Source organism: Salminus brasiliensis, chromosome 19, assembly GCF_030463535.1.
Source record: "Salminus brasiliensis chromosome 19, fSalBra1.hap2, whole genome shotgun sequence".
Taxonomy (NCBI): domain Eukaryota; kingdom Metazoa; phylum Chordata; class Actinopteri; order Characiformes; family Bryconidae; genus Salminus; species Salminus brasiliensis.
The window spans coordinates 13,069,553-13,085,712 of NC_132896.1; the positions used below are offsets into that span (position 1 = coordinate 13,069,553).

Sequence of the window (16,160 nt, forward strand, 5' to 3'; positions counted from 1 at the left end):
CTCACCATGCAACACACTGAACCAGAGTTTGCTTGAAGCAAACCCCAGACTATCAACTTCAAAAGGACCAAAGATTGGTTCTCTGGACTGCTCCTGGGTTCAAACTCATCTATATTTACAGCAGTGGTGTAAAAGTGAATTAGAGGGAGCTCAGGATTAGAAAACAACAACAACAACAACAACAATTCTCACATATTGCTGCATTAATATCAGTTGCCATGCCAGGTTTATGCATTGTATTGTTTAGAAAAATAATTATATTCAATGGAGCATAGTGAGTAACAACATTGCATTCTCTGTGGCGGACTAGGGTTTGATTCCCAGACTGGGCAAGGACACCACATTACACAGATGAGAAGAGTTCTTTGGCAAGACTCCTAACACTACATTCACCCGTGTAACACTGTTCAAATGTAAGTTGCTCTATATACACCAACCAGCCACCTGCCAAATTTTGAGTAGGTTTCTTCTTGTGTCGCAATAACAGATCTGACCGTTCTGAACCTTACAAGACCTCTAAAGGTGTCCTGCGGTATCTGGCACCAAGTTTTAGCAGCAGAGACTGTAAGTCCTGTACGCTGTGAGGTGGGGCCTTGGTGAGTCTGTTGCTGGTTCACTGGTTGTCCTTCCGTGGACCGGTTTTGGTAGGTGCTGACCACTGCATACCAGAAAAACCCCTGGATGATGTTTTGGAGATGTTCTGACCCAGTCGTCTAGCCATTACAATGTGTCTCTTGTCAAAGTGGCTCAGATTCTAATTCTTGGCCCATTTATCCTACGTTTAACTCGTCAACTTCATGAACTGACTGTTCACTTGCTGCCTAATATCTCCACCCCTTGATAGATGCCACTGCTGGTGAAGATAACCAGTGCTTTTCATTCTGGAGGATCTTCCTTGGATGTTTTCTTTAAACCTCTGACTTTTAGTTCGGTTTGCTTTTGATCGTTGAAGTGAGTAGTATCACCATGCATAGCGAGATCCAAGGAGCACTATGGTATCACCATGGTGATACCACTTACTTCAAACCAAAAGACAGGCACCTCCAAAACCCTCTCTATTAATGCTATGATCTCAGGTCCTTGCTCTGACTTGACACCTCTCTTTCTCTGCTCGCTTCCCTTTATTTTACTCCCCTACAGCACATCTGACCACCTTCCACCCCACCTCACATATGTGAATCAGCCTTAGCTGATCTGACTTCAGGATGGCGCTTCTCAGAGCAACCCAATATGGTCTCATCATGTTCAGCCTGCAAGTGTTAATTAGCTTCCCTCCATCACGGTTACCATCGAACACTGCACCCAAGGGAGCCGCGCGAACTGCAAAGCCAACTGGGATGGCTGACAGCTTGGAAAGCAAACATACTGTTCCTCCCAGGATGGCAGTCCATACCCCACCCAGAGGGCACAAGCACACACACACACACACACACACTCACTCACACATACACACGCGCGCGCGTAGCTATTCCTCCAAAGACCTCGCCTCGTCCTCTCCCAGGTGCACTGAAATCTGCGAAGCAGCGTGCAGTTTGTCCCACTTACTGTACAGTGTAACTGTACCTGTGAGTGTGTGTGTGTGTGACGGAGCGATCGCACGTGTTTGTGTTTGTTACGAGCGCGTTGCGACAAAGTCTGACCCACTTGAATGTGGGGTGTCGTACAGGCTACGTTTCCATGCACTAACTTGTCTGTGGCACACTTAGCCTGCATCGCCCCGTTGAAGACAGTAGTGGCTGACCAGAGGGACTGACCAGGTCACCTGAGGGACCAAACACATTCTGACAAATACGTACAAAGTTTCACGCTGAGATTTACACCTCTCCTGCTGGGGCGAATATCAATTAACACTCATTATCTCCTGAAGTCCATGCCGGGACCTGATATGGCTTGTCTCTCGTACTTCACAGTGTGTACAGTGCGTGTGTGTACGTGTGTGCGTGCGCTTGGTTGCTGTGTGTGCGTAAGGGGGTGGGGGTGGGGTGGGGGGGGGGGCGGTGGGTGTTGTGTAAGTCGCCCCTGTAGTCGAGGCCAAAGCGATCTTGCGCAGGAGCTGCGCGAGCATTTGGAGCTCGTGCTGGATGTTGGCTCTCAGCTCGCTCGCGCTCACTGAACGCAACCCACTTTTCTTTCCGGGCACGGGAAGGAGCTCGCGCAGCACATCCGCTCCTGCCGCGAGAGGAACCTGCCTCTTTTTTGTACGCTTTTGGTTTTACGCACGGCTTTGGTTTGGCTCCGGTTTGGCGTTGGGTTCAGCAGCGTCACCTCCACCAGAAGCAGAGCAGGGTTGAGGGGCTTTGGATGGGCGCGTACGGCGAATAGCAGCGTCCTGAAGTTCCTGGGCGACCCTGCTGCTCCTCACTGTCCTTGTTGCTCCCTTTTTTTCTTTCTTTCTTTCTTTCCGTACGATTTTCTTCTTCTTTGTTTTTTTTTTGCGCGCGGAAGCGCTTGCGCTCCTACTCGGCTACTCGGACGAGAGGCATCTGGGCGCGTGGGAAATGTGAAGGAGCTTTAAAAAAGTATGGCATGCAAACATGGTCTCGGCCAAGAAGGAGACGGTGACTGCGATGTACCCCGCTTCCATTTCCACTCTCCTCTACTTGCTCTGCGTGACGGCTTGGTGAGTTCCAAGGTGCTCCACTGCGCTCGGCGCGAATGCGACCACCAGCAGACCCGTGTACCGCCACCATCACCACCCCCACTCCAAACATACACAGACACAAGGCTACAACATTCCCACAACATTTCAACGGGAAGTTTGGGGAGGAGAGACTGATTGGGTTTGGTAGTGAGAAGAGATAAGCGCAAAGAAAATGATCGTTACGCGCAACTCGATGGCGCGTTGTAACGCCGTGGTGTGTTGTGTATGTGTGTTGTCTATGTCGTTTGCAGCATCAAGAGGATATCTGGACAGCTCAAGAAGGAGGATAAATTGTATCCTGAGAATTTCACGCGCATTTTGGACAGACTGCTGGACGGCTATGACAACAGACTGCGGCCTGGATTCGGGGGTACGTAAAGAAAGAAAGAAAGAAAGAAAGAAAGAAAGAAAGGCAGCGGTCAGTTAAAACTGCCAGTCTGACAGTTCTCCAGTTCTCCAGTACAGTTTTACTTACAGGGGACCACCCTATTGGTCATGGTTAGGGGACGTTTTAAGGACCGCATTGGTGTTTTTTTCTGACCTTATTGAAGTGTGAGGGAACTCCTGCGCTCGCACTGCCCTCCTCCTACCTAATAGATAACTGCCTTCGGATATTTAGTCGAGTTTGGTTATGTAATAGCCCCGAGAAAGCCGCTTAGCGCACTATTTAAGTAGGAAGAGTGCAGATGTTCTTTTATTTGTGTGTGTGTGTGTGTGTGTGTGTTTCCTGAGAGTGTGTGCTTAAACCGCTGGGCGACAACTGGGCGCTTCTCTCGCCAGTTTGTGGAAATCTCCAGAACTGGTTGTGCGAAACCACTTTAAGATCGTTTACACCCACTTTTGCTCATGCGAGCCCTTAGGTTCTGGGTTTTTACAGTAGGCTACTGAATTTTTGAAGCTTATAGCCTTTATCTGCGCTTAGAGCATGTGTGCATAGATTATGATCGGCTTAAACTCCAGGGAGGTTAAATTTTAAACTCCTTTACCCCTTTATGATGTTTCATTAAAGTCCCTTGGACTGGAATACTCCCTGCAGTAGGAGAGAGCTGTCAGCTCGGCTTATTTTGCTGGTGTTATTGGATACTGGAGATTTGGTTCGTTGGAGAAGCTTCAGAAAGAAGCTGCAGGGTTGGGTGGCTTTGCCTTTTTGTATATGTAACTTTGTTGAAGAGGCTGAGCGCTGTGACCCTGAACAGAACTCCCACCTTCTTTTGGCATGGGCTCTTTTATAAGCTAGAGGAGTACGTAGAGGCAGAGATGATCCCAGGCAGATCTGCTGCGTCTGAGCTTTGGTGGTGGGCTTGCCTCTGCTGTGTACTGACAGTAGACATCCGTAAGTTGCAGTTTTTTTAGGTTTATCATTGGCTGAATGAAGGTGCTGGAGTTTTTGCAGATTTGTGATGAGGACTAGAGAACGAAGGACGCCTGGGGAACTCTGGCGCTATTCTCCTCATCGCGAGCCACCTATTCATGACAGATTTGGCTTGAGAGGATATCTGTTGAAGGAATTCTGGAAGGAGTTAAAGGACTTAAGGCAGACTTGGGTTTGATTGTTGGTGCTGATGGTACTTTAAACTTGGCAGCAGAACATAAGTGGGATCCCCCCCACACCCCTTTACTCTTCTGTTTCCTCTTGGAGCATTCAGCTGCAGGGGTAATCAGATGCAGCGTATGTCTTATGCATTCATTAACCCACAGATCATCCATTTCTGCTGGATGTGAATTGAGCTTGTTCCCAATGTCTGCATCTGAAGGCGCGTGCTACCTCAGGAACAGGTTTGGACAGATCAAAGATGTGTCATGTGTCATGTTCAGTGGTTGAGACGTGAGAGAATTACCATGAGAACCTTTCATGCAGGTGCTAGATTTTGTTGTCAGATTCAAAGCAACAATCTGGGAATTCAGAGCAAATTAATGGCAGAACGACAAAGTAGCATTCGAGCTGAATGCGGTGCAGTGGAGGAAAGGGGGCTGATGGGAATTTTGCCCTGCTAAAGTCCATAAATCAAGCCCAATCCAGTCAGTCATAAAAACAAGCATCAATAAACCTTTAAAACAACTTTGTATATGTTGTGATATATAAATTAATCTGATCCACCATTTCCAGGTCACAATATGGTGGAAAAATGGTTTATACATTTCTCTACATTGTTATTATTATTAATTGTGTTATGATTATTATTATTAGTAGTAGTAGCAGTAGTAGTAGTAGTTGAATAGTAGTAGTAGAGTCCTACAGGGTTCTATTTTAGGGTCTATAAAACTTATGTAAATTATCACAGTAAAGACGTGTGGGCCTACATTCAGAGTATTAAGGCTTTGTGGGATTAAACTACACCCATTGTTAACATAGATGTACAAATACACACACAGCTTCCTCTAGAGGAGTACTGCCAATAGAATAGGACTCTCTGGAGTAGAAACACTTGGACCTATTGACACAATGCCTAATGCCAGGTGTGGGCTAAAGGGGTTAATGTCGCTAGCATTGAGTGCCTCACTAACACTCTTGTCACTAAGTGCAATCAAATCCTCACAGCAATGCTTTAGAATCTACTTTAAAAGTCTTCTCTGTACAGTAGAAAAAGTTACTCAAAACAAAAGCAGGATACGCTCATTTGGAATGCCCTAATTTCAGAAAAACAGTGAATGAGGAGGTGTCCCAATACTTTTTCCCAATAATTGTGTCCATATAGTGTATGTTTGTCTGTTTTTATAAACCAGACCATACCTAATACCTAGCACACTATAAAGGGTTCTTTGAGTGATTCTGTGTCAATAAAGAACCATTTTAGTAAAAGAGATACACGTTTGAAGAACCTTTTAAATGTTTAAAGAGGTATTTTACAAAAATGGTTCTTTATGAAACCAAAAGTGAATCTTCTATGGCACTGTTTAGAGAACTCTTTGTAGCAGCTTTTATTTCAAAGAGTGTAATGGTGCCTGTTCCTCAACAGGTCGAGAGACTGAGGTGAAGACTGATATCTATGTCACCAGTTTTGGCCCAGTGTCTGATGTGGAAATGGTATGTATGAAATTACCTTCATGGATAAGAAATGAGAATGGTTGATTAGAATATTTTTGAGAACAATAAACCTCTGCAATCCACTTCCACAACAATGCAGCACCTGTCATATAGAAATGATGTAAAGACATATAAGAAATAATATGGAGTCACAAAGTTCTGGTCAATTAGCATGTGAATCAGCATGCCTGCAGAACAGCCTGGTCTCAAGGGGAATTTGTAGATATGTGACTAAAAGACTGTTTCAGAATTTGTACAACGTGTACTTAAATATAGCTCAACCATTGTGCATTTTGCTGCTGTCTGATTGAAAACATGTCTTGAACCATGTAACTGCCCTATTTACACTGTGTAAATAATTCTGTTGATGAACAGACCAACAGAAACACTCTGAATTACTTGGAATAAACACTCATTTTACATGAACTTCATTGTCCCTTCCCCTGTAAAGTCAAAGTTTTGGAGATACTTGTTTTTCATTGGACAGAGATGATATGCACTATTCGCTGACGCAACCCAGACATGCAGAAATCAAATTATTTAAACAAAGAATGGTCCAAAGCAGTGTATTTTTATTACCTAAACATACACCTAACTTTTAAACACCTAAACCTAATTCTAACCTAAATGTAGGCTAAACTTAACCTAACCCTAACCCTAACCATAGTAGAATGTGAAAGCTGCAGAAGTTTCTGTCCATTCATTCCTTCATCTTCAAAACGGTGAAAAGCAAAATGCTGTAGCTCCACTGCTTTTCCAGTTCTTTTTCAAGTACAGAACAGTCTGGGTTGTGTGTATTTGCACCAGTGGACGGTAGCTCCTTGAGAATAATTCATTTCTTAAGGTGCACCCTAGTGGTATAAGTGCAAATTTTCTCATTGTGCGGAAACAGTTAATTGCCAGCTGTGAAAATTGCCATATAATGTAAATAGTGCTCTGAAGTGTGAATTTAAGACACAGTGGCAGTGCTTTAATTTATGTAACATCTGTCATGTTATCCATATATGTTTATACATTTGTATGTATTTAAACAAATGGATATTTGATATTTTATATTTTATCAGTATTAAGTGTTGGAGGCAATATGACTAAACACATACATCTAAAGAACTGTATTTTTAAAATCTTTTTATTACTTAAATAATCATTTATTACTACTTAAATGCTTAACATTAGAAGAAGCTGGTGTTTAGAACATGATTAGAAAGGGGTTTGGAATAGCCTGTCTTAAATGTTTATCTTAATCCTTAGACGTTTACTTTGGTTTACTCTTGATTGTTGAAGTGAGCGGTATTACCATGGTGAGATCCAAAGAGCTCTCCAATCATCCTTCAGGAAAAGTGTTGTAGATGGAGATGAGTCTGGAAAAGGATTTAAAAAGATCTTTGAACAATCAGGAATCAGCAAGTGAAGCAACTGCCAACATGGCCAGGTCAGGGTGTCCTAGCAAGTTCAGACTGCAAGATGTGTGAAGACGTCTTAGACAACGTTCGTCACGGGAACTCCAGGTGTGTCTTGCTCCAGGTGTCTCAGTTGCTGTTAGAGTACCAGCTACCACTTGAAAGAGACTGCCCTTGTTTTCAAAACATGGTTTGGACAGATGAATCTTACCCTGTAGATTTTGTTGATGTTTAAATCTGCTATAAAGGATGAAGGTTTTCATAAGGTGTCCTAATGCTTTCACATGACTGTGGAAGATCACAGGTCTTCTACAGTGAATATACAGTTGGTTTGCTTCTCCTCATTTTTTGTTTAGGAGTACACAATGGACGTGTTCTTCCGACAGACGTGGGTTGACCAGAGGTTGAGGTATGAAGGGCCTATTGAGATTCTGCGGCTGAACAACTTGATGGTGACCAAGGTGTGGACTCCCGATACGTTCTTTAGGAACGGCAAAAGATCTGTGGCCCACAACATGACCGCCCCAAACAAACTCTTCCGGATCATGAAAAACGGCACCATTCTTTACACCATGAGGTACATTACTTATGCTTGCTGCAGTGTTGTAAAGCCTTTGGGGGTCTAAATATGCAGAAAGGGACTGCATTAAAGCACAAGTTCATAACAAAGTTTTGCAAAGTTGTTAGCATGGAGCCTTAAATTACAGTTTACACAGCTCTACATTAACATGTCCTTTTTTAATGTGAATTCATATGTAGATATGTGTTTCCCTGTACAGGCTGACAATAAGTGCAGAGTGTCCAATGAAGCTGGTGGATTTTCCAATGGACGGCCATTCCTGTCCACTGAAGTTTGGCAGCTGTAAGTTCTCTCATTCCCTTAATGTGGGCAACTTGTAGTAGTTGCTGTGACTAATAACCAATACCCTGACTGCCCCATATTGTGTAACAACTGCACATTTCTCACTGTGTTCAGTAAAAGCGATGAAGAATGCTGCTCAATACTGTCTCATTTCAAAGGCATTCCATCCACCGCAGGGTGTCGAACTCCATTCCCACAGCACTGTGGGACTGCACTTTGTAGAGTTTGCAATGCTCTGACGATACTGATTCAGCTCATAAAGGACTTGATCATAAACCATTGAATCAGGCTTGTTATATAGCTGACAGATTCACCAGACTGTTTCTGCTCAAGAAGATATCGGACTGGATAGCTGTGGATTTAACATAGTAACACTTCATTTTGATGGTCTACTCTGGATGCTTTGTAGATGCTCAGCGCATTTATCTACTAGATTCTAATTGTCTATTGAATTAACCTTAACTTCTACTTGCTTCCCACCACGCTAAACCCAACACTTACATTAAGCCATAGAAATGGTCTATTTATGCTGTTTAGCTTCTCAAATCTTATTAGACCTATTACATACTAAAGTGTAGTGTTCAGTAACTACATGGACTTAGCATGTTATTAGCAATAGACGTCTATTAGAAATAGACATTTGGTTCCACTAGTAGATCGTGACCATTTAAATATGATTTTCTCAAGTAGTATCTTGATCTTGTTGTCATTGAATTCTGTGCAGATAAAGTTAATCCTTATAAAGCCTATAGCCCACCCGCGAGCTGAAAGTGTTATTACAAACCTCTCTTACCAGAGAGTAGCCCCACCAGTGAACCAGTACAGAAGTCCCTGTAGTCACTGAATAATACACCTTAGGGTGTAATAAGCCTTGGAGTGTTAAGGGGTTAAGTATCTTGCTCAAATAATCAACAGTGGCAACTTCGCAGGTGTGGGTATTGAACCCACTACACAGCTCAATGCTGGGGGGCTTTTTACTTCTCTAGCCCACACTAGACATTGACATAAGATATTATGTCAATAGATTCATGTTTATTTGCTCCAGAAAGTCTTGTTCTGTTGGCAGAACATCTCTACAGGGACAAGCTGCGTGTGTGCATTTGCACATCTGTGTCAGCATTGGGTGCAACTTTGCTGTCTTTGCTGTCTGTAAGGGATTGACACACTTTAAAACACAACCTCTGTGACTCTGCAAAACTTGGGAATCTGTGGGAAACTCAAACTACATGATGTGGGCTAAAGACACCCACAGGTTGAATTTCTTTTGTCGAGAATGGCAGAATGTTGAGTAGCTAGGAAAGTGCTTGCTTATGTGAGGCTCCAAAACTTGGGAACAAAACAAGCTTTTAATTGGAAAGAAAAAGAATTAAATATACATCTCGGGGAAGATCAGACTCAAACTTGCTCAAGCATGAGGAGGAGTTTTGCTGGAGATATTACTTTTCATTGCAGCAGGTTTACGCACCATTGCAACTGTCCCTTAATGTATTCTAGTGGATGCTAGCAAGTAAATAGGCTATTTTGCAAGTGGCTCCTGTTCAGAGACACTAATTTGATGTGACCACAAACTGCCTTGTTTCTTTAGTGCTGAGAACATTAGCACAGAACAGTGTTAATGTTTAATTTCAAACCATTTTTTCCCTACTTTCTCTCATTTCACTATATGCCGGGATGTGAAACAGCTCTTCTGATATGAGGAATAATTGTGTGTGTTTTTTTTTCTCCCAACAAGAGAGTAAATACAAAATTAGATCACCTGCTCAAAACCGAACAAAGAATCACTATATCAGCACCAGCCTTGACGATGGTCAGTCAGCAAAAAAGAAAAAACTAAAAAGAAGAGGGAAAAAAAAATATTAATCTCTGACGGAGGAATCTGTGGTTGGTGCACAGCAGGGCGCTTTTTATCGTTGCAAGCCGAAAGAGATTTGGAGATAAAATCAGTCCAGGAGATGGAAAAAAGAAAGCTGTAGTGGAGAGAGGGTTTTGGGAGCCCCTCCCACTGCCTTCCGAGCTGCTTGATTGTGACATTGTGGAGGAGGACGCTTGAATCCTGTGTTTTTCGTCGCTTCATCAATCTGGGTTTGAGATAATAGTTGTCCTGCCTGTGTGGGCCAGTTCTCTGCCTTGGTGGGCCTGAGGGGACGGCAGGCAGTCAGGGAACTGCTAAAAGACATCTATGGTTCTTAGAAGGTCACTGTGGTTCTTCCCTGTGCTGCAGGACAGTGTAGACCTGTTCTTGTGGTGTTGAACATGTCCATCTCATATTACCAATCTATATTGATAGACAGCATTACTGTAATGTAATATATATTATTTGTATGGAAATGGTATTAAGTAAATGAACTGTACACTGATTCGTTTGCAGTGCACTTGCACCTTCCTGCACTCCAGCTCTCCTCTCGATGTCTTATTCGGTCCTTCTTTAGTCTTTAATTCATTTCTTTCACTGTTGCTTTCTCTTTATTAATTATTTCTCAAAGTCTGCTTTTCTTGTCTTACTCCCCTTCCCTTATCTCCTTTAACCCTCCAGTACACACACACATACACAAATTCACACACACACCTCCTTGGAGGGCGGACGTGTTGTTCCGTTACACTCTTTCTCCACTCAGTATCACACTACGAAAGAGAGAGAGAGAGAGAGAGGGAGAGAGAGAGAGAGAGAGAGAGAGAGAGAGAGAGAGAGCAAAAGAGATGGTCTAAAAGGAGGGCAGGTTAATTGGGACTGGGGGAGGCCTATCATACAGAACATATCCCAGAATACACATAATCACTCAAACTGCTGTTGTATTATTATATTAATATTAATTTGCATTATTTCAATGTTCTACATGAAAACCAAGTAATTCCCTAAGGGTGTCCCCCAAAATTATTATTAACAAATATGTCAATTTTCTATCAACTTTTGACTTACCAGAAATGCATTTGACTAGCCAGTGTAAATGCATGTGGCTAACATCTTATCAGGATACAGTCCAGATACTAGCCACATGAAATGACCAGGTGTCAACAACAGGCCAGGTGATCAGGTGGCCACAGATGGCTGTGGTATCATTAAGGAATAAAACCTGCAATCTCCAGATGAACACCACTGAATGTTATTTTAGCGTCGTTCTTGATGTTATACAGCTTTCTTAGTGATCATGGAATGATCCTGGCTCTATTTGTCATTCTGGGCATCTTTAATATAACAGTTCTTCCTTTTTGGGGGGATTCTTAATTATTTTTCTTCCATCCAGATTATTTTTAAGTGAAGTTTGAACTGTAGAGGTTTCCCAGACCATCAATTGATGTGTCATGTATAAAGCTCCACCTCAGTGGATTCTGTCTTGCACAGCTCATGTTTTTGAATGAACGCTCATTTCAGTGTCCCTCTTCATGTACGGGTGGTGATTGCACTGTGCAGTAGGGACATGCTGATGAGTGTGACACTGTGGCGGAAAGCAGAAATGAGGAGTGGACAGTAAACACTGTGCTTTGTCCTATATTCTCTGAAATGAGCAAACATATTCAGACTCTGATATGAACGCATTATGCATCAAATACTCTTTCTAATCGTTTTATATGTTCAGATATTGCTTCTCTTTGATCACCCCTCACCCCCATTCTCAGCAGCTCAGCACTTTCTTCTTTCCTGATTCTTCTCACTGTTTTTCTATTCCTTTCCCTTCTTACTGCCCCATATCCCATGTCCGAACTCAAACACCTCTAAAAACGGCCGTGTGCTTTTGTCTCTCAGATGCTTACCCTAAGACGGAGATGATCTACACATGGACCAAAGGGCCAAAGCACTCGGTGGAAGTCCCTCCTGAATCCTCCAGCCTTGTGCAGTATGACCTGATAGGTCAAACAGTTTCCAGTGAAACCGTCAAATCGATCACAGGTACATGGACAAACACACTCTGATCTACAGAGCAAGTGGCTTTCCATTGTGAGTGGAGAACTTGAGTTGATTTCTCACCCCAAGAATTAAAATGAAGAATGAACTAAAGTGTGTCACTGTGCAGATTCCAACAGGCATGGATGTGATCCCATCTTTAATTCCTTATCTTCAGATAACATGTTAAATACAGTAAATCTGCTCATTAGTTGTCTCTGAGAGAAGGCTTTCTACTAGATTTTGGAGCATTGCTGTGAGGAATTAATTGCATTCAGTAACAGGAGACTTAGCAAGGTCTGGATGTTGGATGATCAATACGCCACCTTATTCTCCCCAACTCCCCAATTCATGCCAGAAGTATTGGATGGAGCACCAACTCCAATACCATACCTGGCTTTAGAGTCCTATTGGCAGTACTTATTCACAGGGACTAGACAAGCAATGGGTGCAACTTAAAGTAGCTAAATGCATTCATTAGAAGGGGCATCCAAAAACATTCACACATATAGTATAGTTTACTTTGGTGTATCAACACTTTAAACATCTGTGGATGATAGCTATAAGTGGCCAGATTTTGCATACATAAAAGCATCTGTTCATACAAAACAAGTGACCGGGAGTCAATGCCTTTACATCTTTGTTGCATACATGATAAAACACTTAATTTACTCTATAAACTAAAACTTTATTTAAAAGATACCATAGACAGCATTTGTTAAGTGTTTGAAGTTATTGAAAAGTATTAAAATATTTTTTATTGAGTATAAAAAGTTTATATTTTAAGTTGCTCCCATGCAGTTTTTACATGCCCATTAAAATCCTTAGTTATTTTGCCTCAGAACGAAACACACTGATATTCCTGTTCTAGTGGACACTGGCGCCAGCAGCCCTAACCCTGTATGCACTGTGCATCATTTTTTGTATGATTTGTTATTTTTTTTATAATGTGCTAATGAGATCCATTTGTTTGACTGTGTCCACTCTCCACTCGCAATGTAAATATTTTTGAAGGGCGATGATTTGTGTTAATATCGCATGTTATAGGTTGTTGCACCTTTCTGGCGCTTAATCTTGATTGTTGGCAATGTCAGATTTAGCTTATCTTGTGTGTTAGCAAGCAAATAAGCAGGGAAATGCAGAATGATCTTCATAATGAATTATACTACTTTATTGTCTCCTGGCTGTTCAGTCTTCTCATAGAGTTTACAAAGTCTTCAGAATATGCTCACAATGTACAACCCTTTGATTGTGCATAAAGGCTGGTGTAAAGTTCAGGTCCTATACCGTCTTTACTGGGTGTGGTTAAACAATAGTTATTGTTTTTTTGTTCATGCTTTTAATGGCCTGCTATTTTGAGAATTCTAATTTGGTGTGAGATCTGGTTGACCAGATCCAGTGACCATGCCTAACGTGCCATCACTCACATTTCTGCACACACACACACACATATATATATATATATATATATATATATATATATATATATATATATATATATATATATATATATATTAAGATGGCTTGTTTTTCAGGCGTGTTGGCTGGTCTTTGAAATGCATGCGGTAGTGTAATCATTTTATTGTGGTGTTGTATCTGCGGTTCTTATAACGGAGGTGCATATTATAAAATATATTCCATCTGGCGCCACTGATGGGCTTGTGAAAATTAGCCCATTGAGCTCTGCTTTGACTGGCTGGTGTAAGTCAACACAACAGCGCACAGAAGCCACAAAGCATAGTGTAGCTTTGTCCTTTGCTCTGTATCTAAAAAAAACATTGTTTTTTTGTAATTACACCTAAATCTCACCCGATGGTGTTTGCGTCATCTTACTGTGTTCTCAGTATCATCACAGTGTGGTTAGCTTGCTGAAGAGACCCTTCTAGCACCCTTTCGTTTCCCGAGATTGGTTTGCTCACATGGCACTTTTGAGTTTCTTTTCTGATGGGTAGTAAGCTCAGTAGTCCAGGATAGACTAGGTCTATATACATTAAGGGATGAATAAAATGAGCCAAAACTATAATGTAGCGGTCTTGTGGTTTTGGAATCTACATGTTTTAGAGTTCTGTTTTGGTTGCTATGGACTTTCTTCTCAGTGAAGAGGGTGAAGGCTGAACTCTCATGATTCAAGAAAATACAGTTCTAGGGCAGTTCTAGGGCTAGGATTTCTATTCTAATATCCAGGCACAGCATGGTGTTAACAGTATATACCAGAGAACCAAAATATTGTATCATAATAATATTAGATCTGTCACATGTTCTCAGCTTAACATCTACCCACATAAACTTGCACTCTTTAATTAAAGTTAAAAAAACAGCTGAATTCATTTACTCAGTTAATCTGAGTCTGTCGATAATCTACCAGATCAACCTGTGTCAGGCACTTCACTTCTGTTACTTCACATACATTGTTGCTGATGTAAATGTTTCTGATGACTCGATAAAAAGCAATATATCACGTTCTTCTATTGAAGGAAATGCTGAGGTTTAAAGCATTCCATATGATTTCAGCAAGAAACCGTAAGGACGTGTTGCTAAACATTCTCAGATGTGTGTTTTTCTTAGATGTGTTGGCCTTCCATATATGCATTTGCCATAATGAAGCCGGCATGAAGTGCTGTTTTTTGAACAGTATTTAAATAATTTAAGCTGCATTTCACATCTTAGCAGAACGTGGAGAACTCCAAGCTCAGTTTAAACCTACATGTACATTCAAGCTCATAATCCATGTGAAAACAAAGGAGAAGGCAAAGAATTACGCCTGTCTGACAAGTGGCTTAGTCGCATCATACATTTCTGTATCAGTACCAGCTCCTTTTGAGAAGAAGGAAAAATCCAAACTAATAGCATAAATAGGTAAATAAGCGTTAAAAGCAATTTAGAAGAGGCATTTTTGAAGGAGGGGTGCTGTCTAACCATATTTATTACAGTTAGCATATCAGTTCTTCTCTATAACGATGAAAAAAGGCTGGACTACTTCAACTGATTATCAAGCTGGAAGTAAACACACATGAAAAGGCTGAGCACTGACTGATTTTTTTAATTGGTAAGATTCGAGAAAGCCAAACCCAGAGAAGAAAGTGGGGGCAAGGCTAAAAGCTAACCAGCTACAATAGGATACAAGGGGATAGCAACGTGATCCAGTAAGACTATGCTGTATGCTATATGCTTCACTGTTAATACTGTGCTATGATGTGGGGTTCAGTGAGCTGTCACAACTTTTATTTTTTTACAAGCCCTTAAACTGCTGAGTCAGCATTCACCATCACTGTTTAATGTTATTGAAAGTCACTAAAAACTGCAAAGACCTTTGTACAGAGTGTTTATAATATAATGATAAATTATAGCATAATTATCTAGCTAGTTTCCTGACAGCTTATAGCTACACCATGTGAACACAAAGGTCCTGCAGACGGTCTCTTCTAGCCTAGGCTGTCTATCACTATCACTCTATCACTTCCCTTATATAGCAGAATAACATTTTACAAACATATTTTTGGGGAAAATAAAAAATGTGCCAATATTAGTGAAACTCAGGGACCACTAACTGTTGAAAATAGACACTAAAGATGGAAAGGAAAATGAGCTGGAAATTCTGGTATCTGATTTGTCTTGTAATCGTTATATTATAACTGTGTGACTTTTGAACTGTGAAATTTGCCTTTTGGGGCCACAGCAATAAAGCATGATAGGGAATTTTTTGTATGTATATTTTGAACTGATTTTCAATCAGGCATTATTGTCTAAATGAGAGAATGTGCATGTGTGTCCGACAACTTTGCTTAAATCTCCCATTTATTGCAAAGTACTTTAGAAAACAGTTGAGTTCTAAGTAAAGAACACACTTCTTAACCTCCGAGCTCCTTCATGTCTTGCATATATTTTCCTCCAGCACAGTCACTGACTCGAATCAGGCTAATAAACTGTTTCCTGTTTACTGCTGTCTTTCAGGTGAATATGTGGTGATGACTGTCTACTTCCACTTGAAACGGAAAATGGGCTACTTCATGATTCAGACGTACATCCCCTGCATTATGACAGTAATCCTTTCCCAAGTGTCCTTCTGGATAAATAAGGAATCCGTGCCCGCCAGAACTGTCTTCGGTAAGTATTACTCACAAATCCCCTACAATGTTCTGCCTTTTTTTCCTCTCTCATAGGCTCAAACATTTCCATTCTCATGCAAATATAGGAAAGGAATGGAATTGAGAGAAAAGCGTGGCCATGTCACTCTCCCTCTCCTACTCTCTCTCTCTCTTGCTCTCTCCCAGTATCTCGCTCTGCCTTCTTTTTTCTCCTTTCATTTTTAATGACTGTTTCCCCAGTTTCTGACTGTTTGATTCTGACTGTTC

At 41.5% G+C, this 16,160-nt stretch overlaps 1 protein-coding gene across 1 annotated transcript in view; it reads left to right on the top strand.

Moving 5' to 3' along the window:
- The first annotated feature begins 2,054 nt into the window (after positions 1-2,054).
- Positions 2,055-16,160, top strand: part of gabra4 (gamma-aminobutyric acid type A receptor subunit alpha4) — a 32,179-nt gene continuing 18,073 nt past the window's right edge. The window contains exons 1-7 of the mRNA XM_072663066.1: positions 2,055-2,620; positions 2,893-3,011; positions 5,599-5,666; positions 7,423-7,643; positions 7,846-7,928; positions 11,671-11,814; positions 15,760-15,912. Coding sequence (XP_072519167.1) covers positions 2,535-2,620; positions 2,893-3,011; positions 5,599-5,666; positions 7,423-7,643; positions 7,846-7,928; positions 11,671-11,814; positions 15,760-15,912 — 874 coding nt within the window. The 5' untranslated portion in view covers positions 2,055-2,534. The remainder of the gene's footprint in view (positions 2,621-2,892; positions 3,012-5,598; positions 5,667-7,422; positions 7,644-7,845; positions 7,929-11,670; positions 11,815-15,759; positions 15,913-16,160) is intronic.